At 40.5% G+C, this 19,333-nt stretch overlaps 2 protein-coding genes across 2 annotated transcripts; one reads left to right on the top strand and one right to left on the bottom strand.

Annotated features, from left to right (window-relative positions):
• Window positions 1–292: 292 nt before the first annotated feature.
• pold3 (polymerase (DNA-directed), delta 3, accessory subunit) lies at window positions 293–7,487 on the top strand. The gene is made up of 12 exons (XM_056421373.1): window positions 293–385; window positions 1,123–1,178; window positions 1,799–1,898; window positions 1,995–2,034; window positions 2,169–2,301; window positions 2,884–3,127; window positions 5,183–5,252; window positions 5,405–5,606; window positions 5,775–5,878; window positions 6,498–6,577; window positions 6,693–6,774; window positions 7,169–7,487. The coding sequence occupies exons 1-12, from the start codon at window positions 329–331 to the stop codon at window positions 7,372–7,374; spliced, it is 1,374 nt and encodes a 457-aa protein (XP_056277348.1). The 5' UTR covers window positions 293–328; the 3' UTR covers window positions 7,375–7,487.
• Window positions 7,488–8,538: 1,051 nt separating this feature from the next.
• LOC130198355 (sodium- and chloride-dependent betaine transporter-like) lies at window positions 8,539–19,054 on the bottom strand. The gene is made up of 14 exons (XM_056421506.1): window positions 18,898–19,054; window positions 18,666–18,800; window positions 18,400–18,537; window positions 16,270–16,372; window positions 15,632–15,764; window positions 15,377–15,511; window positions 13,876–13,979; window positions 12,396–12,520; window positions 12,211–12,323; window positions 11,989–12,126; window positions 11,786–11,888; window positions 10,298–10,398; window positions 10,028–10,198; window positions 8,539–9,093 (listed from the first exon to the last, which is right to left on the bottom strand). The coding sequence occupies exons 1-14, from the start codon at window positions 19,052–19,054 to the stop codon at window positions 8,968–8,970; spliced, it is 1,782 nt and encodes a 593-aa protein (XP_056277481.1). The 3' UTR covers window positions 8,539–8,967.
• Between the last annotated feature and the right edge of the window lie 279 nt (window positions 19,055–19,333).

Here is a 19,333-nt window from a genome sequence, read left to right as displayed (position 1 = left end):
TAAGCTTTTTTTTTTACCCACAACATCTAACAAAAATAACTCCTAAAGGTATTAATAACGTAGTTAATTAAAAAATCGTCTGTATTTTTCTTCAACAGGTGGGCAGCTTTTTTTAAATTAAGCATTATTTCTCAAACAGAAGTAATTAGTGCTTTGGCAATCAGAAAACATCTCCATCACCATCAGGCTGTAGCTGTAGTCCCGGGTCTGGCCTGTAGGGGGCGGGCTGCAGCCTCTCTTCCAACCGGAAAGAAGCAAAAAGCACACGTGACCGGAAGTAAATAAACTGCCTTCCCGCTTGGCAAAGACGTCCACAACATTCAACAAAATGGACGAGCTTTATTTGGATAACATCGACGAATATGTCAACGACCAAGATAAGATCGTGAGTGAAGCTTCGCTTTGTGACATGTTGTCTTCTTGTGACGTCATACTGCGCGAGATAGCGACGCCAGGACCGCGTTGAACTCGGTGTTACGGTTTAACTGGCGACTTTTCACGTATGAATGCCGCTTGGTTTATCGTTTTAATAAAGTATCAACCGCTCTCATATACATACTAATATATACTACACAAATTAAACAATGGGGCATTCACGAGGGCAGCTATGTGTTATCTCTATATTCAATAGCTGTCTGTAACTACGACAACAACGGACACCAGTTAACACGGTCGCAACTTAAACCGTAACACCGTGACGGTTTCTTCCGTGTATTTATGTGTCATATTGGGGCTTTTAACTGTCTACGATTTGTTTTGGGTGTGTTGTTAACTAGGCGTATGAATTATATAACAATTTCCATTTAAACCCGTATTTGTATCGTTGTTATAGCTAGTTTTACTTCGTGCTAATTGGAGAATTAACGCCTCCATGAGTCAGATATAATTGTTCATACAACTATATAAAGAGGTGTAGCTTACAAATGTGTCGAGTCATTGTGAGCATGAATTGTAGTACGTATTGTGTTTGTGTCGTAGGCTACTTAGTGTAGTACTTATTGTGTTTGTATGTTTTATGTTCACTGTATGCACCTATACACCAGAACAAATTCCAGGTAGGTGTAAACCTACTTGGCAATAAATACTATTCTGATTCAGATTCTGCTGTGTTGTGTCGATCAGGTGACCTACAAATGGCTGAGTCTCACTCTGGGGGTCCACGTCAACACAGCCAAGCAGTGAGTGGCCCTTCCTCCACATATGAGATGAATTACGTCTGATTCTGATTGATAACATCCAGTTTTATTTGTACTAATATGCATGAATGTGTTCATTCATTCATGCATTAGCCGTGTGGGTCCAGGCCTCATGGTTGGTTGACAGTGGCGTCCCTCGATGTGTCCCCACTTTCTGTTTTCTTCTTCTGCAAAACCTATTTTCACACATCGTTTTAAAGGATTGAAGTTTTAGAGTTTCAGGTAAACTAAAGGAGTCCTGCACCGATGCAAAGGGCCCTGAAAGGAATTTATTTGTATTAAATTGCTGTCCTTATATCTTGGAGAAAATATTGTTTAAATTATCAAAATTTCGTATGAAAATCAAGAAGGGAAAAATAATAATTAAAGAAGGCTGGAGTGGATCAGGTCTTCAGTGATTACATGAAATACTTTACATTTACCGATAGAGATGCTTTATTTCATTTTTTCCATCCATCATAACATAGGATGGAATACAGGATGATGTTACTTACAGATGATCTAAAGTCAGAGTTAATGCAATGACCTCGTGCTTTGACCTTTGACTAGATGACACCATCAGCGTGTGTGTGTCTCTCTCTCTCTCTCTCTCTCTCTCTCAGGATGCTCTTCCATTATTTGGATCACAAGAGGAAGGAGAGTTCCGCTCAGCTCAACGCCACCTACCTGGTGTCGGGGAAGTTTGTGGACAACGGCCAATCGGTGAGGAGCGACACTTGTTTTTGACAACGATTTCTCACATGTCGTGATTACAAAAGCTTGATTTTTTTTTTTTACAATTGCGTGCTTTCTTTTCAGAGTCACAGGGTGTCGGTGGTCAAAGAGGACAAGCTGGAAGGTGTGTAACAGAGACGCCTCTGTGTGCGAGCAGCGTGTTTGGGCTGCTTCATAACGAACCAGCGCCGGGTTCTGGAAGTAGCTTTATCGAACGACGTCATGTGACCTCCCCAGGTGTGTTTTTGTCTCCTGCAGATTGTAAATCCAAGATGAGCCTGGTCGTCAGCGTCCACGTCTACAGCGTCCAGAAGGCGCTGCTGAAGGACAGCGGCCCGCTGTACGGCGTCGACTACGACGCCGTCAGAGACAACCTGAAGGACTGCGGCAGGTACGTGGGGCGAGGGTCAGACACCTGTCTGATTCCAACCTCCAGGTAGGATGACATGCGGAGGGCAATGATGCCGATGGACATGGGCTTCAGTGATGTCACCGCTCTGGGAAAAACAAAATGTCTGCCAAGTACCCCCGAAGCCAGCGGCAAACATTTATGGTTGAAAAAAGAAAATTGAATACATAGATTTAATATAGAATAAATATCATTCAGTTTATGATCTCACATTTATATTTGAGTGAATATTTATGAAATTACTCTCTTTTTTTTAAAAGGATTTTTGAATTGACTAATTTTATATATATATATTTTTAAAAAAATTATCTCACGTACCCCATTTTGAGAACCACTGGACGGTCGATTAACAACAGTCCTAAAAATAAGAAAACAGTCAAATAGTCAGATATGCAACGACCGCTTCTTCCATCCAGTTCCTTATTTTTTTAATCGGTTCATGTTACTAGTACACGTGAATTTATCTGGTCCAGCAGAGTCAAACAAAACAACAACAACAACATTGAGAGAATAATCTGTTAAATTGTAGAAGTGTCAATCTTATTTTTGGACTCTTGTTTGCAGACACAGCGCCATCCGCTGTGCGGGCGCCACGCCCGTGAGGCCCCCGGCGCCGGAGACCCAACGGGCCGCGACCCCGGAGCCCCGAGACAACGTGGCCGGCGTGACCCGGGAGGCCGGCGTGGCCCCGAAGCCCGCCGCCAAGCCGCAGAGGGGCATCATGGAAATGTTTGCGAGTAAGCCCGCTCCGAAGAACCAAGATGGCGGCAGAGACGGGAAGGAGGGGCAGAAGGAGGAGGAGCCCACGGTATGGGAGTTGTAGTCTTTAGTGCCACTACCGGCTTATATTTACATTTATATTTATAAGTAAATATATATATATATATATGTATGTCTATAAATATATATTTATATATATGTATGTCTATATATATATTTATGTATATTTATATAAATATATATGTATGTCTATATATATATTAGTGCTGTGAAAAATAACGCGTTAATCCAATTACAGGTTTAACTAGTTTTTTTTTTTTTTTTACGCATTTAATGAATGCGCAGAATGAGCTTCCAATCCGTCTGTTGTTGGTCGTCGGGACGAAAAAAAAGTCACTTGCAAAATGAGTTTCCAATCCACCACTTCAATCTGAACTCTGTCCGCTCTCATGCAGACGGTCTGTTCATCGGTAATGATCCTTCCGCAGGTTCACCTCCGGAAACCTTGTTAAGACTTTTACTTCCTGTAGATCAGGGTCTCAACACGTCGATCGCGACCTGCCAGTCGATCGCGGCGTAGTGTCGGTAGATCGCATGACATTAAAAGATTGGCCCGCCCCTGACATGTTCTCTAGAGCACGTCTTTGTTCTTTTATTAAACTAAACGTCTGTTGTTGATCGTATCTCCACAGCAGCATGTCATTTCTGTCTCTTCGCGTTGCGTTAACACTATCGATCTCCGTCTCGCGCCACAGAGCTCCGTGCGCGCGCATCGATCGAGCAAAAAAAGTCACTTGTCAATCTGTCCACCTCTCAGCAGCTGCTAGAGGAAGACTAGAGGCCTTTAGATTGTATCATGGTGGAGTTAATGGTTGACAAACAAGAGAAAATGTTCTGTTTAACCTCCTGTTACCTTTACATTTACTAACATATTTTACCCTCGGGTCAATTTGACCCCAGCAATTAAAACCTCCAGAAAATTATTAGAATTAATATTGCTTCCCAAGTTTAAGTGTGAGGTACTTTATGTTTGTTTGTTGACTACCTAAATAGCCCTTTAAATAAACAAAAAAGTTGATATTTCTTATATGTTTGACACAGTGAAAAACAGCCTGGGGTCAAATTGACCCCAAAGAACACCGACATTAAACATTGAATGGGGTCAAATTGACCCGAAAGGTAACAGGAGCGTTAAACATTCTGTTTAGGATGAAGATGTATTAATGTTCCATATGGAAGAAAACTGCTAAATAACTGCTGAGTTGCAGCACCATTGTATAGAAGAATGTATAAATGTATATATCCGTCTTTTGTCATAAATCTCTATGTTCTCACAAAATATACCGAGAATATCGGTAATATGTGATTAATCATGATTAATCCACAAAAACCTGTGATTAATCCGATTAAAAATTTTAATCGTTTTACAGCCCTAATATATATATATATTAATAAATATATTTATATATATTAATATGAAAAGTAGAATATTTTATTTTGAAGTTCTTTATTTTCTGTAATGCAAATAAAAACAAAAAAATCATGCATTCATTGCAAATCTCATCAAATGATATTGATTATTGCTTTTTATTTTGCTTTTAAACTCAAACATCCAATCACTAATTATTAGAATATCAAAAATAAGTATACTAGATATTAATTAAATAAAAATACTGAATTAGTATTAACTCAAAACACCTGCAAGGGTTCAAAACACCAACACAAACACTGTTTCTGTTATTGTGACAACTTAACTGTTATAAATCTTTTATTTTTTTATGAGATACTGAAATATTTTTTTTAGTTTTCTTAAGATTTAATAGACAGTTATAAAAAGAAGAATAAAAGGTTTGCAATATTAATATTTTGATTGAATAGAGAGAAGAATGCATGACATTTTTTTTTTTTTGCATTACAGAAAAAAAAGAACTTTATCACAATATATTTATATATATATATATATGTGTCTATACATATGTCTATTTAATGTCTACTATCTGCCACTTGAGTTCATTTTGTCCTTCAAAGTGTTCTCATATTTCTTTTATCTCAAAATGTGATGCTAAGAAATAAACCTAAAGGATCCGGAGTAAATTCTGTAGCTTTTTGTAATTTATTTTGTTACTATTGTTTGTTATTTTAGGTCGACGCCCACAAAAGCAAACCCGACTCAAAAGCCAATCTGATGAACTTCTTTGGGAGTCAAGCAGCAAGTGAGTAGGGAGGGAGTGAGTGAGGAGGGAGTGAGTGAGTAGGGAGGAGTGAGGTGTGTGTGAGTGTGCGTGTGTGAGTGTGTGTGTGTGTGTGGACGCTATAAACTCATTCTAATGATGTGCTGCTCGGTGTAATCTCTCTCTCTCTTTAGAGCGAGCCGTGAAGACGGACGACGCCGAGCGGCAGCGACCGACGACCTCGACGACCCGAGAGAAACCAGCTGCTGCTGTGGAGCTGCAGCAAGACTCAGAGGAAGAGTCCGAGAAAGACTCCAGGACAGACTCCTCTAGGAAAGACTCCTCTAGGAAAGAGTCCTCCAGGACAGACTCCTCCAGGACAGACTCCTCCAGGAGGTGTGTGTTCAAGGTTTTTTCCAATGTATCTAGTCTCGCCCAAAGTTTATTCAACAGAATGATTTGAACTATAGAAGCGAGACGAGCGTTTCTTCCTGAATGCGATGGCCGTATAAATGTGAGTGATGGAGGACTCTGGAGATATTTAAACTAAAATCTCTTTTGAAGCAAAACCAAGCGGCTGGTGGATTCTGACAGCGAAGAGGAGAAGATGGAGAAGAAGAAGAGGCGGAGGATCAAGAGGCCGGAACCCGACAGCAGCGACGACGACGGTCAGCCGCTCGCTCCTCGCCGTGTTTCTAATGTCAATGTTATGTTTAGAACTTTAAGCAAAGATATGTTTATACTTTATGAAGGACGGCTACATTTACATTATATAATTATTTTCTGTATGTATAAAATTACTAATTTATTTTATTTATATATATATAAAATAATTATTTGTATTTAAAAATAATAATAAACATGACATTTAAACAACAAAAATTATATATATATAAAATAATATACATGAAATTGAAATATTAAAAAAGATTATTTATATATAATAATAAATAATTATATTTATATATATAATAAAAATAATTATGTACAAATTATTGTGTATATATATAAATAAAATAAAAGATATACTGTAAATAAAATAAATATATACAACATTAAAATATATTTTTTTATAAATGTATAACAATAAAATAAATATTTTAAGAATATTTTTGTTTACAATTAATGTAGTTCTACTCTCTTTCATAAAGTTATATACACATATCCTTGCTTAAAGTTTGAAGAATTACGTCCTAATTTACTTTTTATTGTAGAGCCAGATTATGAAAAATACATTTTTTTAAAGTCCGTTTTAAGAGGAAGACTAATACTGGTTCACGTCTTCAGTCATTCCAGACTCTCCACAGCCGATGGAAACGAGGGACCCGTCACCGAAGAAGAAGGCCGAGCCGGTGTCTCGTTCACATGTAAGTGATGAACCCGGTGATCAGATTAAAATGTCTTCAATTGCTTTATGGATCGAATACTTAATCGCTAAATGAACATTCATGTTTTTGCGTTTCTCTATTTTTATTTCTTCAGCGGGGGGACTCCGAGATGAAGACGAGAAAGAGGAGACGGGTCCTGAAGTCTCGGACGTTTCTAGATGACGAAGGATCCATCGGTATGAAAAGGATTTATCATCATTTCTGCTTTATATACAGTATATATATATAATATATTAATGCAAACCCCATAAAGTCTCTTTATCTTTACATCACACCAGTGGAACAAAGTGTTGTAATAATGACCCTTAGAAACATTTAAACGTAGGGCTGCAATTACTAATTATCTTTAGTCAAATGTTTTCTGAGTAATCTGCTATAAAACACGAGGGAATTTTTTTTTTTTGCATAAAAAGTCAATTTATTGAGTGAAATAAAATTCTGATTTTAGTTTATTTTCCATGTGATCTATCTTGTACTTGTATATGAACACAAATACTTCCTGTAATGGAGTAATATCTACACACCGGAGTCCAGACCGTAACCCTCCGGTTCTTCTCCTCCTCCCCTCAGTGACGGAGAAAAGCTACGAGAGCGAGTCGTACTCCGAAGCCGAGGACGACGTTCAGGCCGTGACACCGGCGCCCAGAAACCCTGCCGCCGGAAAGCTGCCGGCCGGCCCCAAGCCGGACGACAAGAGGAGCCACAAGAAGACGTCTGCCGCCGCAAATAAAGGAACCAAGCAAGCCTCCATCATGGGGTTCTTCCAGAAGAAATGACGGAGGACTTCTGGAGAAAGCTCACCGCCTCGAGGACTTCACCTCCACGGACACGTCAGGGTGACCACCAGAACCCAGATGTTCTCCTCAATAAACACAATGCTTACACCAAATGTGCTTCTTTTTCTTTTTTACCTTTGCATTGAAAATGCAGAAGGTTATGTTTTGATCGCCGTGTATTTATTTATTTTTATGTGTGTTATTCGCAGAACAAAAAAAGTTTTAAACCGAATCGCATGAAATTTGGTGGGATGATTGGTTATTATCCGGGGACCATTTGATTAGATTTTGGGATCAATCGGGTCAACGGTCAAGGTCATGAAAAGGTCAAAATCTTCTTGAATCGCATGAAATTTGGTGGGATGATTGGTTATTATCCGGGGACCATTTGATCAGATTTTGGGATCAATCGGGTCAAGGTCAAGGATAGGTCAAAATCTTCTTTTTACCATAGCACGGTCAATTTGTATCCAATTGGCATGCAACTAATGCCAACATGTTCATAATTCAATGCCCAATCTTGTGATATGCGAAGGTATGCGCTCTACTGAGTGCCCATTCTAGTTTATAAATGTATTTTTCCCTCTAAATATACCCCGGGGTTTCTTTAGATGCACGTGGGAGGTCGACAGGGTTTGAGAAAAACGAAAATGTTTGTTGAACAGAATCTAATGAACATTGGAAACTTAGTTTTATTTTGTTGCATAATAACTAAATATCATTTTAATATCTGAGTATTTGCCTTAATGCCGACTCCAATAAAATGTGCCAAAACTTCGGCTAAATTGGAGTTTTCAAGAGTAAATATGTAATGTAATCCAGAAATGCAGGATGTTAAAGTCGTAAAGTCATTTTATTTGGGCAGATCTAATTGAAAGGATTTCTAATCTGAGGATGTAAGTTTATAATTATTTAAAATAAAGCTAACTTTGAAACATCAAGTGTTATTTACTGGATAAATGGGTTAAATATATATATTTTTTTATATTTCTTTTATTAGTTTCAGTTTAATTTGAAAAAGAATATAATATATTTGTATTTATATAAATATAATATACTATTGTCAGAAACAAATATTCTTAAACGGTTTTAACATGCGGATAAAAATAACAGTAACAATGTTCTTGTACAGTTTACCACTGAAGATATTATTTGTGATTTTTGTGAGGATAATCTAACCTGTATTCCAGGAAGAAGATTTTTAAAAGCCTTTGATCTCCATATGTTCATTTCCAGAGTGATATGTGAAAGTGATGAAAACTTAACGGAGGGATCGGACATTTTAAAATGTTCTCCTGAGAGAAACTACGTGAAGCGTGAGAAGGAAATCGATCCAAGAGAACGTTCATGATTATACTTGATGCTCCTGGAGAAATATCCAAACGCAGCGCCGCCGCTCCCATAATGAGCTAAAAACAACAAAAATCATCGTAGTTATAATAATTATAATGCCGATATTATTTCAGTATAGAAATATTCGGCACCTTTTAGTCATGTATGTCACATCATGAAGGAGTTCTGCTTAGGGCACCAACATGGCGAGCAGCGGCACTGCCCAAATGGACCATGACTGATTGAACTGTCCACGTGACGCTAAGTTGTCACTGCAAACGTCTTCAGTTCAACGGTCGTCTCCTCGTCTCCTCGTCTCCTCGTCTCCTCCTCTCCTCTGTCTCTCCGGTCCAGATCTTCAGCGGGACGACAAAGGACAGACAACCGCTGGAGCGAGGGGAAAAACACGGGTCTGTTTACACACGACAGGAACAACCATGCAGTACCCCATGCCACCACATGGGCGGAATACACACGACGGTAACAACATGCAGTACCCCATGCCACCACATGGGCGGAATACACACGACAGTGTCAACCATGCAGTACCCCATGCCACCACATGGGCGGAATACACACGACAGTGTCAACCATGCAGTACCCCATGCCACCACATGGGCGGAATACACACTACGGTATTAACCATGCAGTACCCCATGCCACCACATGGGCGGAATACACACGACGGTAACAACATGCAGTACCCCATGCCACCACATGGGCGGAATACACACGACAGGAACAACCATGCAGTACACCATGCCACCACATGGGCGGAAACGGTTGTGTTGAGAGATCGGGCAGAAACAGCCCGTTGATGGGCGGCGACAGGTTACACAAAAATACTCATGGGGCAGAAACGTCTTCCTTTAATTTTTGGTTTTCAAGGGAATTATTTATAAAACAATTCTTGCGAGTTATAAATGTGATTGAAACGTATTTATATGGAAGATGTATGTGGAAGTATGTGTGTATATGTATACATATAAATATATATATATGTATGTATGTGTATATATATATATATGTATATATATATATGTATATATATATTTTTTTATTTTATTTTATTTTTTATATTCATTTTCTGATTTATTTTATATTAATGAAGGTGTGGTAATCTGTCTCAAATAAACATGATTACCAACTATCCAGCTGCTCAGTCCTTCTTGTCACAGAAGGATAGAAATATAGAAGCATGTTTTGCTTCTACCTATACCTTTTCAGTCTTTCTGTTTTGTATATTATATAGAATAATATTGTATTTGATTGACTGAATAAAACACAATATAAACACAACAACAACAACAACAACTCTCACCTGTCTGAAGGTTCCTGCCGTCACACACATCTGCCCTCCTGCCCACAGTGGCACCATGACCAGGGAGGACAGCGTCATGGTCCATCCCAGTGCGTACGCCCAGTCGGGGTAAGTGTACCAGTCGTTGATGCTGAGGTGTTTGTAGTCAACAATGTACACGATTAAGTACATCTGTGAAGGTGCAGAGAGTTTTATTGGAATGAAACAGAGCGAAGGCTTTAAGTACGGCTCATTGAATCAAGGGAGGGAAGAGGAGTCCTTCCAACTCACCAGCGACAGCAGAGGAATGATGTATTTCCAGCACAGCTTGAAGAAAACCGACGGTCTCTGTCCCGCCATGTCCTCAATGATGTTGATTAAACGATCAGCACCTGATCCAGAGTCACATGTGAGACCGGGTTCTTATACGATCAGCACATCTCTACCTGGTGCGTCAACCGAGTTCTGGAGATGTCAGAACGAAGGGAGTTGCCTCCAAAGCAGGTACACACAGATATATATATATTTATATATATATATATATATATTTCAAGATATATATATATATATATTTATATTAGGGCTGTGAAACGATTAAAATTTTTAATCAGGGGGGGGGGGGGGGGTGACTTTTCTTTGCTCCGTCCCGATGCGCGCAGACTGGCATCGGAACTCTGCGGCGACCGCGATCGACATATACGATGTGTGGCGGGAGTGCGTGAGTTAAGACCGAAAAATGCGTGAGTCTCACGCTCAATGCGTGACACTTGAGAGCCCTGCATTTATACACAGGGGGGCACATAACTTGCTCACCAGTGCGCGCGCCAGCATCGGAGCTCTGCCGCGCGAGCCGAGAGAAGAGTTGTTGACCGGGGGGGGGTGCAAGTGACTTTTTTTCGTCCCGATGTGCGCCCACACGCCGGCATCCGAGCTCTGCGGCGCGCGAGACGGAGATCGGAGTCGTGTTAACGCGACACTAGAGACAGAATGACATGCTGCTGGTTAGAGACGACCAACAACAGACGGATTGGAAGCTCATTCTGCGCATGCGTTAAATGCGTTAAAAAACAAAAACTAATTAATCCTGTAATTTAATTAACTGAGTTAACTCGTTATTTTTCACAGCACTAATTTATATATATATTTATATATATATTCATATATATATTTATATATGTATATTTATATATACAGGACTGTCTCAGAAAATTAGAATATTGTGATGAAGTTCTTTATTTTCTGCAATGCAATTAAAAAAACAAAAATGTCATGCATTCTGGATTCATTACAAATCAACTGAAATATTGCAAGCCTTTTATTCTTTTAATATTGCTGATTATGGCTTACAGCTTAAGAAAACTCAAATATCCTATCTCTAAATATTAGAATATCATGAAAGAGTATACTAGTAGGGTATTAAACAAATCACTTGAATTGTCTAATTAACTCGAAACACCTGCAAGGGTTTCCTGAGCCTTGACAAACACTCAGCTGTTATAAATCTTTTTTTTTACTTGGTGTGAGGAAATATTAAAATTTTATGAGATAGGATTTTAGAGTTTTCTTAAGCTGTAAGCCATAATCAGCAATATTAAAAGAATAAAAGGCTTGCAATATTTCAGTTGATTTGTAATGAATCCAGAATGCATGACATTTTTGTTTTTTTAATTGCATTACAGAAAATAAAGAACTTCATCACAATATTCTAATTTTCTGAGACAGTCCTGTATATATATCAGTATATCATATATATATATATCAGTCAGATCATTTACATACCAAAAATCCAGGCCAGAGCCAGACACTCGGATAAAGCCAAGAAATAGTGGCACATTCTGTTGATGGTGTAATAATCAATCAGCAGGAAAATGTAAATCCCTCCCTGCAGCAGGATGAAACGATACGAGAAAGCATTATTTTAAAAAATCATTTAGTTTACAATAGATGTTTGAAAGTACCCTCACGAAAACGTGTGTCTTCACCTCGGTGACCAACAGCAGGTTGAGGAGGAAGCAGGACGAGCAGACGAAGAGGACGAGCAGCTCGTGTCTTCCCGGTTGACGAAGCAGCTTCGGAAACAAGTCGCTTATCGTGGTGGTGAAACACTCCACCGTCACAAACTGGGGGTAAAGCGTTGAGCTGTCGGTGCCTGAAACTACTTGGTCATGAATGACTTCATAGGAAATACAACACAAACATCTCACGTGTGTGTCGACAGACAGGAGAAGGAGCATCAGGAAGAAACAGACGGTCCAGAACTGTGGAAACGGCATCATAGCTGTGGCCTGAGGGTACGCGATGAAGGCCAAACCTGGACCTGGAAATGACAAGAAAGACGACGTCATCTTCCTGGATTATATGAGAGTCCGTCATCATATCAAGTCCTCACCTGACTCCACCACGGATTCGACAGCGACGCCTTGTTTCTGAGCCATGAAGCCGAGCACAGAGAAGACAACGAATCCAGCAACTAGACTGGTCCCGCTGTTGAGTAGACAGAGCCAGAAGCAGTCCCTAGAGGGCACAGGGAGACCGGCTGCTCACATGTTGACAGTTAAACAACAATGTGAAGAGAAAAAGAGGTTTCTCTCTTTGGCTCTCTTCGAAGGCGGTCGCATTTTCTCTCCCTCTCCTCCCCATGACCTTCCCTTCCCTGCTTGGCTTCTCTCGTCATGTCTTGTCTTGTTTTATACTTGAGAGACTCTCTCCTCATCGCTCTTCGAACTAAAAACCATGGACCGATCAACTGATCATCTGATCAACTGGTCTCTCAACGCAATTGACACCGTCTTCTCGACGAGAAGCTTGGGTTCGGGGGAACCTGCCCGACCTGCCGGGACGTTGCAGCTGGTTCCAGGATGGACGTGTCGTGTGCCTAGCAGCCCTTTCCGTGGAGGACGTAGATGACATCTACCTATTCGAACTATGATTACAGGATTTCTGCTGTTTGGATTTGGCGTTGCCCTGGTTTATCGGAAAATTAAGGAAACGGTGACAGCCGTTAAAAGCCCCCTAAGGCTGCCCGACGAAATTGGATCGATTTGAAAATGGGAGGAAAGTGGTGGAATAGTAGGTGCGCAAATTGGATGTAGCTGCTGGAAGACCAAACAATCCCAATCTTATCTGCTTCGGCTCCCTCAACCAGAACGGTGCCTTGGCCAAGGCCGTTACTGGAACAACAACTCCCCTGAAGATCGCTGAAGTGAGAACCTCTCTCATTCCCTTCCCCCTATCCACAGACACCTGTGGTTGTTTCTCCCAGGACCTTTCAAGGCTATCTCCATGGCAACGACCATCTTGCGGACTGAGAACTCTGTCTGTTGTGGCCTGGGGGAGGACGACATACCAGAACACGCACACACGAACTTTCAATAATACTGATTTGCATTCACTACCCCCATCCCACGCCTTCGCCTGCTTTTTACCCCCAGTGTGACCGGACGGGGCTGTGGCTGGCGCTGCTGTGATGGCGCCGGACCGGCTGGCTGCTTGTCGGTGCTGGTTACCTTCTGCCCCCAATGGATGGGCTTAGATCACCCAGTTGTTGGATTACCTCCCCCCCCTTCCTACTCGTTGCAAGTCATGTCTAAAATGTATGTGCTTATGTGCTAAGGTGTTTTTTTCCTGCTCCCACACTGTACCCCTCTCGGGGCATAGTCGGGGGGTTGGTGTTTTTTCTCGCCTTCTTCCCTCATGTTATGCTGTAATCTTTCATCCACCCTTTCTTGTAATTTCGATGCTTTTGTACCTGTACTCTGGCAAACGACAAATAAATATATCAATCAATCAATGTGCTGGTTGGTTATTATCAAAACCCAATTATTGAAAACTACATATTCTAACTTAAGTGTTTTGCAGCGTATACTTACTTATAGTTGTTGTTGTTGTACTTATTATAGCTGCCCAGGACACTAAGAACCCCTGCAGTCAGACTGTAGGAGAAGCATATTTGAGATCCTGCCTCTATCCAGACCTGTTATACCACAAAGAAATACTGTATTCATATAAGCAGTATGACTTATACATTAGTATTTATCACGATGATCTTGACTTTGTCCTAGCACTGCGATATCAACACTGTTTATGTTGTCGTCTTCATCTCCCGACTGAAGGAAAACAGTTCCATCCTTCATCAGGTGACTTCTGGAGCCAATAAAGTGTTCCAGCCTTTGTCCATTTTTTCTCTCTCCAACAATTTATGCTGCGTTCATGATAACTCGGAATTTAAGCTTTCCGAACTTCCTACGAACAAAAGTAGGACAGAACGCCACTCAAAGTCTTAGTTGTTTCCCGTGAGAACCGTTACACCTCAACTTCATGAGGAAACGCATCAACGGAACACACCGTAAAGACAGCATACTGTATATAGAATATGACTACGACCAACTACGCCATGGCCCTGCTGAGACTCCGCCCACTCCTCCTCTCTACCTCCATCGGCCTGATGGATCGTGGAATATGCCGACTACCAACTCTTCATGCACTCTGTCATATTCATTGATTGTGTTGTTCCTGTGTTTTAATTTGTGTGTAATGATTACTTCTGGTCACACATCCTATATGACAGGGGCGTCCAAAGTCCGGCCCGGGGGCCAACTGCGGCCTGTGGCCCATTTTTTATTGGCCCGCAGAAAATTCTAAAAGTAATGGCCCGCACATGAAACTTGGAACTTGCAGTTCTTAGGGTCACCACTAGGTGGACTTCTGGCTTCAACAAGGCAGATTCTCCACAAAACCAAAGGAATCAAAGAGGTTTGGGCCAAATATGGCAGAACCAAAAGAAACGATAGCAAGTTCCAACATTTCCGACGCGGTGGGAACATTAATATTAGAGAAGACACAGTTTAGCAAATAGCAGCTAACGTGCTAGCTCCACTATCCGATTATAGCCGCCCAAACAAAACTGCCAACGGTTTTAGTAGTAAAAAAGTAAATAAAAACCTGTTAATGGAAAGTTGTAATGCCAGATGTTTTGTCACGCTCAAGATCACTTATTTGCTTTACCTTTCAGCAGATTTTCACCCAGAGTGGTGTGAGCAGTAACTGGAGATTTCTCTAGAAACGTTGGATGTTTGATTAGTGGCTCTCTTGTCGTTTCTTTGAAAGAAGATGTTGGGCCACTCCCGTGTCTTTGGGGGAAATTGTGCCGTATTTCGTCAGGCCCCCCACCTGAGAACTTGAAGCTTCAATCAATCCCGCTTGATTGGAGCTTCTGGAAGCTAAGCATTCTCAGGGTCTTTGAGGCACGAGCCTCTCCACCACACCAGAGGAGCAGGCCTCGCTCGTACAGACAGTGCTGCCGGACTCAGGCCTTCCTCTCGCCTCGTCGAGGATGACTGTCAATATATCAGACATGCAACAACAAGATACCTCCAGGTTAGCCAGGCGGTTCAGGTTTGGATACAGGTAGTAGTAGATCCCGTCCCAAGCTCCAGGTAGAGTACAACCCCTGACGAGCAGTATCAGAAGCATCACATAGGGGAACGTGGCAGTGAGGTACACGACCTGAAAGAAATACAAGAACATAGTATGAAACTATTTGTAACAGCTTATGTAATGAAAATACGGAAACGCACGATGATGGTTTCTGTATGACAAAGTTCTAATTCAAATGTTTCCTCTGACCTTTCCAGAAGATCTGACACCTTTCCAGATACTGAAGTAGCAGAACACCCAGCAGGCCAGAAGACACAGCGCCAGCTCCCACCTCACACTGCCCAGCTCCTCAATGCCTCCGGAGACGCCCAGCGCCCGCCGCCTGAAGGGACGTTGAGGGGGAACCCGTGAAATAACAAGAGGCAATAAGTCATGTTCGCGAGTGCAACGTTTTAGAAAGTAAAGTTGTATCTTTTATTCATAATTTGTTTTAAATAATATTAATAATAAATTATACAAATTGTCAAAATGTGTGTTTTTGAAAATGGAATATAGCCAGTAATATTTCTAAAATAGGATATCTTCTAAATGGATGCTTTCTCTGCACGCCCTCGCCTCCTGTCTGCATGTCTCAGCTGCGCTGGGGCCAAATCGATTTGGCCCAAAAGAGGCGGGTCTAAGAAGCAGTTTAGCCAATTACTGATTAAATCTATAAAAAAAAGTGACATGCAATTTAGCCAATCAGCGTCCTCACATAAATTCAGCTCGTGGCCAAAGTCTGAAAAGCTGAGCATTCTCGTCAGGAGCTATTTTAACGACATAACAATTGCGAACCAGGAAGGTTGTGAAGCTTCTGTAGAGGCTGAATGTAAATAATTTAGACTCACTCCCAAAATTCAGTGGCAGCAGAGGTGCCGTTTTTCAGCACGGTCGCATTTATTGTGAGATTTGATGAGGAAGAATCCAGAATATGAGAACCCACACAGTTCTCTGTTGTAGAGAAAGCACATGATGAAGGTAAATACTCTTATACAAACAGGGCGTGTTACAATGTGAACCTCCCAAACAGCCTTCACCTTGACAGAGATTACGGGACAACTGTCAGAGCATACACTACCGTTCAAAAGTTTGGGGTCACTTAGAAATGTCTTTATTTTTCAAAGAAAAGCACTGTTTTTTCAATAAAGATAACATTAATCATAAATACACACTATACATTGTTAATGTGGTAAATGACTATTCCCAAACATATTGTTAAATAACTCTCTTTGCATTTGATTATTGTTTATCCGAGCGTAGGAGTATTGTACATAAGAACATTTTTTCGCAATTAGTATCTGGCAAAAACTGGAAAGGCGATCGTGTCGTTCATCCTAGCTCGTCAGGGGCCATCAAATGGGCGGGCCATATTGGGGTCATGGTAAGGGCCATTTGCTGCCACCTGTGGTAATGTAATGTAAAGGTCATCTCTATCTGCACTTTTATTGGTTTTTCTGCATTAGTATCAAAAAAAACATTGAACATCAAAAGAGGAAGGGAAGTGAATTGAGTTATTTAGCATCGTGAGTTACGGTTCCTCATCAGATTGAAGGACAAACAATTCATCCAAAGCATTTTATATATTTACTTTAAGCTCAATAAACTGAGTTCACACATTAAAAGAAACCTCTTGCCGTAAATGCAACCCCCAACCTGCTGCTCCTCCTCCTCTCCTCATGCGCTTCGCGTTGCCTCTCTCGGGGTTTAGTTCAGAGGAAATAGACTGTTTGATTTAGAAATGAAAACAATTAAATGATCACATATTTAAACAAATATAAGCGAGGCACGTTTTTTCTTTACCCGAGGGCAGTTTAATGTTCTCTAAAAGACATTAATAATACGTTAACGTAGTCAAAATATAAATTATCAGAGTGAAACAAAATAAAAAGATAAACAACCAAACATGTGATGTTTATATATATATGTACACTACCATTCAAATGTGTTTATTTTTCAAAGAAAAGCACTGTTTTTCAATAAAGATAACATTAATCAAAATACACACTATACATTGTTAATGTGGTAAATGACTATTCTAGGTGGAAACATCTGGTTTCTAATGAAATATCTCCAGAGGTGTATAGAGGCCCATTTCCATCAACTATCACTCCAGTGTTCTAATGGTACATTGTGTTTGCTAATCGCCTTAGAAGACTAATGTCTGATTAGAAAACCCTTGTGCAATTATGTTAGCACAGCTGAAAACAGTTATGCTCGTGATATAAGCTATACAACTGGCCTTCCTTTGAGCTTGAAGTTTGTAGAACAAAATGAATACTTCAAATATTAATCATTATTTCTAACCTTGTCAATGTCTTGACTATATTTTCTATGAAATGTTCAATTCATTTGATAAATAAAAGTGAGTTTTCATGGAAGACACGAAATTGTCTGGGTGACCCCAAACTTTTGAACGGTAGTGTATATTACTGAATTTAAATCAAATAGCAGAGAAATGACATGAATTGAAAATTGGTGAAACTAATTATTTGTAGAAAAGTGCCAGTTACAAGTATACAAGGTGTTTTGAAAATTCTATTTTAATTTGTAACACCACTCTATCCGCACTGGAGACACTTTATGTCATTTGTTGCACTCTCAAGTCAATATGCACTGAATAGTTGCACTAGTCTAGCAACCCCAGATAGTTTATGTTTATATCTCCGCATTATTTAATGTTAATTTGAACTGTCTACTGTTTTGTCTAATTTATTACCAATAGGACCGGGTCTTCAGCCGCTCTCTTGTATAGCGCTTTATCTACTATAATCTGTATATCCTGTATTTATTATGATTTCTTCTGTTGCACTTCTGGTTGAATGCCAAACTGCATTTCGTTGCTCTGTAGTTGTACATCTGTAATGACAATGAAGTTGAATCTAATCTAATCTAAAAACTTAGATATCTTTCTTTCCAAAATCTACAGCCGTATATTGTGTTGCCTTGACAGTGTTCCAGCTGCAGAAAGGACGTCTGACCTGTGTTCCAGGTATTCCCACAGGTGGTCCAGGGCAGCTGGGCTCTGAACGAGAACACCAGGTAGAAGAGAGCCCAGACTTGTACTATTATGTAGCTGAAGTCGTAAAGTTTTGTCACCAATTGTGCCCATCCAATTCCTAAAAAACAAAACGAAAGAAAAATATCTATTTTCTGCGGTTAAAAATCTAGTATTGTGTACAAAGTATGATGTTTTTATTTGTTCTTCACCTGACTGCATCATTTATCTCAGTGCAAATGAACTCACCTTGTGCCAGAGGACACAACTTCCTCCAGCAGGTGATGAATCCTTCCTGTGTGTACTGGCCGACGGAGCTCTCCAGCAGGAACAGAGGTACCCCGCACACCACAGCCATCAGAACATATGGCACCAGAAAGGCCCCTACAGGTGTATAAAGAGAGATATATGCATGTGCGCCCAGAGAAATGACAAGTTAATTCTGTGTTATCAGCTCGAAGTTCAGAATCTGTTTGCTCACCTCCACCGTTCTTGTAGCAGAGGTAAGGAAACCTCCACACGTTGCCCAGGCCGACCACATTTCCTGCAACAACCAGCATATATTCTTTTTTACTGGCCCAATGTCCTCTGTCTGCAGCCCTCTTCTGGCTCTCATTTCTTCTCCTTTGTCCGTTCATCTCAAGATGTTTAAGTGGAAATAAGAACTACAAACGGAGGTCTTTTCCTAATTTGACTAAACCCTGCCCACATGTCTTGAAACAATACCGATATGACTGTGGTCATGTGTCTTTTCCTAACTGGCCTACTTCCTGGTGTAGAGATTAATCAAACACAAGACCAATTATTCTGTGTGTCGTGTCAACAAAGACGACTGGATAATTGTTCCTTAGGACAAACACGACCTCTGTCTACACAAGAATGTCTGGCGATAATTATTGAAAATAAGAGTCATATTG

This window comes from Pseudoliparis swirei, chromosome 8, assembly GCF_029220125.1.
Source record: "Pseudoliparis swirei isolate HS2019 ecotype Mariana Trench chromosome 8, NWPU_hadal_v1, whole genome shotgun sequence".
NCBI classification, from domain to species: domain Eukaryota; kingdom Metazoa; phylum Chordata; class Actinopteri; order Perciformes; family Liparidae; genus Pseudoliparis; species Pseudoliparis swirei.
Note: the sequence above shows the minus strand (reverse complement) of the source record. Positions and strands in the feature narration are given on the sequence as shown.

Bases quoted from the DNA above. Each gene is read 5' to 3' on its own strand.
- pold3 (XM_056421373.1), top strand. From the start codon at position 329: ATGGACGAGCTTTATTTGGATAACATCGACGAATATGTCAACGACCAA. The intron at 2,035-2,168 runs GTGTGTAACAGA...TGTCTCCTGCAG, and splicing joins CAAAGAGGACAAGCTGGAAG to ATTGTAAATCCAAGATGAGC. The intron at 5,879-6,497 runs GTCAGCCGCTCG...TCACGTCTTCAG, and splicing joins CGACAGCAGCGACGACGACG to TCATTCCAGACTCTCCACAG.
- LOC130198355 (XM_056421506.1), bottom strand. From the start codon at position 19,054: ATGAACGGACAAAGGAGAAGAAATGAGAGCCAGAAGAGGGCTGCAGAC. The intron at 16,373-18,399 runs GTCAGACGTCCT...TCTCTACAACAG, and splicing joins TGGGAATACCTGGAACACAG to AGAACTGTGTGGGTTCTCAT. The intron at 12,324-12,395 runs GTGAGGACTTGA...TGTCATTTCCAG, and splicing joins CGAATCCGTGGTGGAGTCAG to GTCCAGGTTTGGCCTTCATC.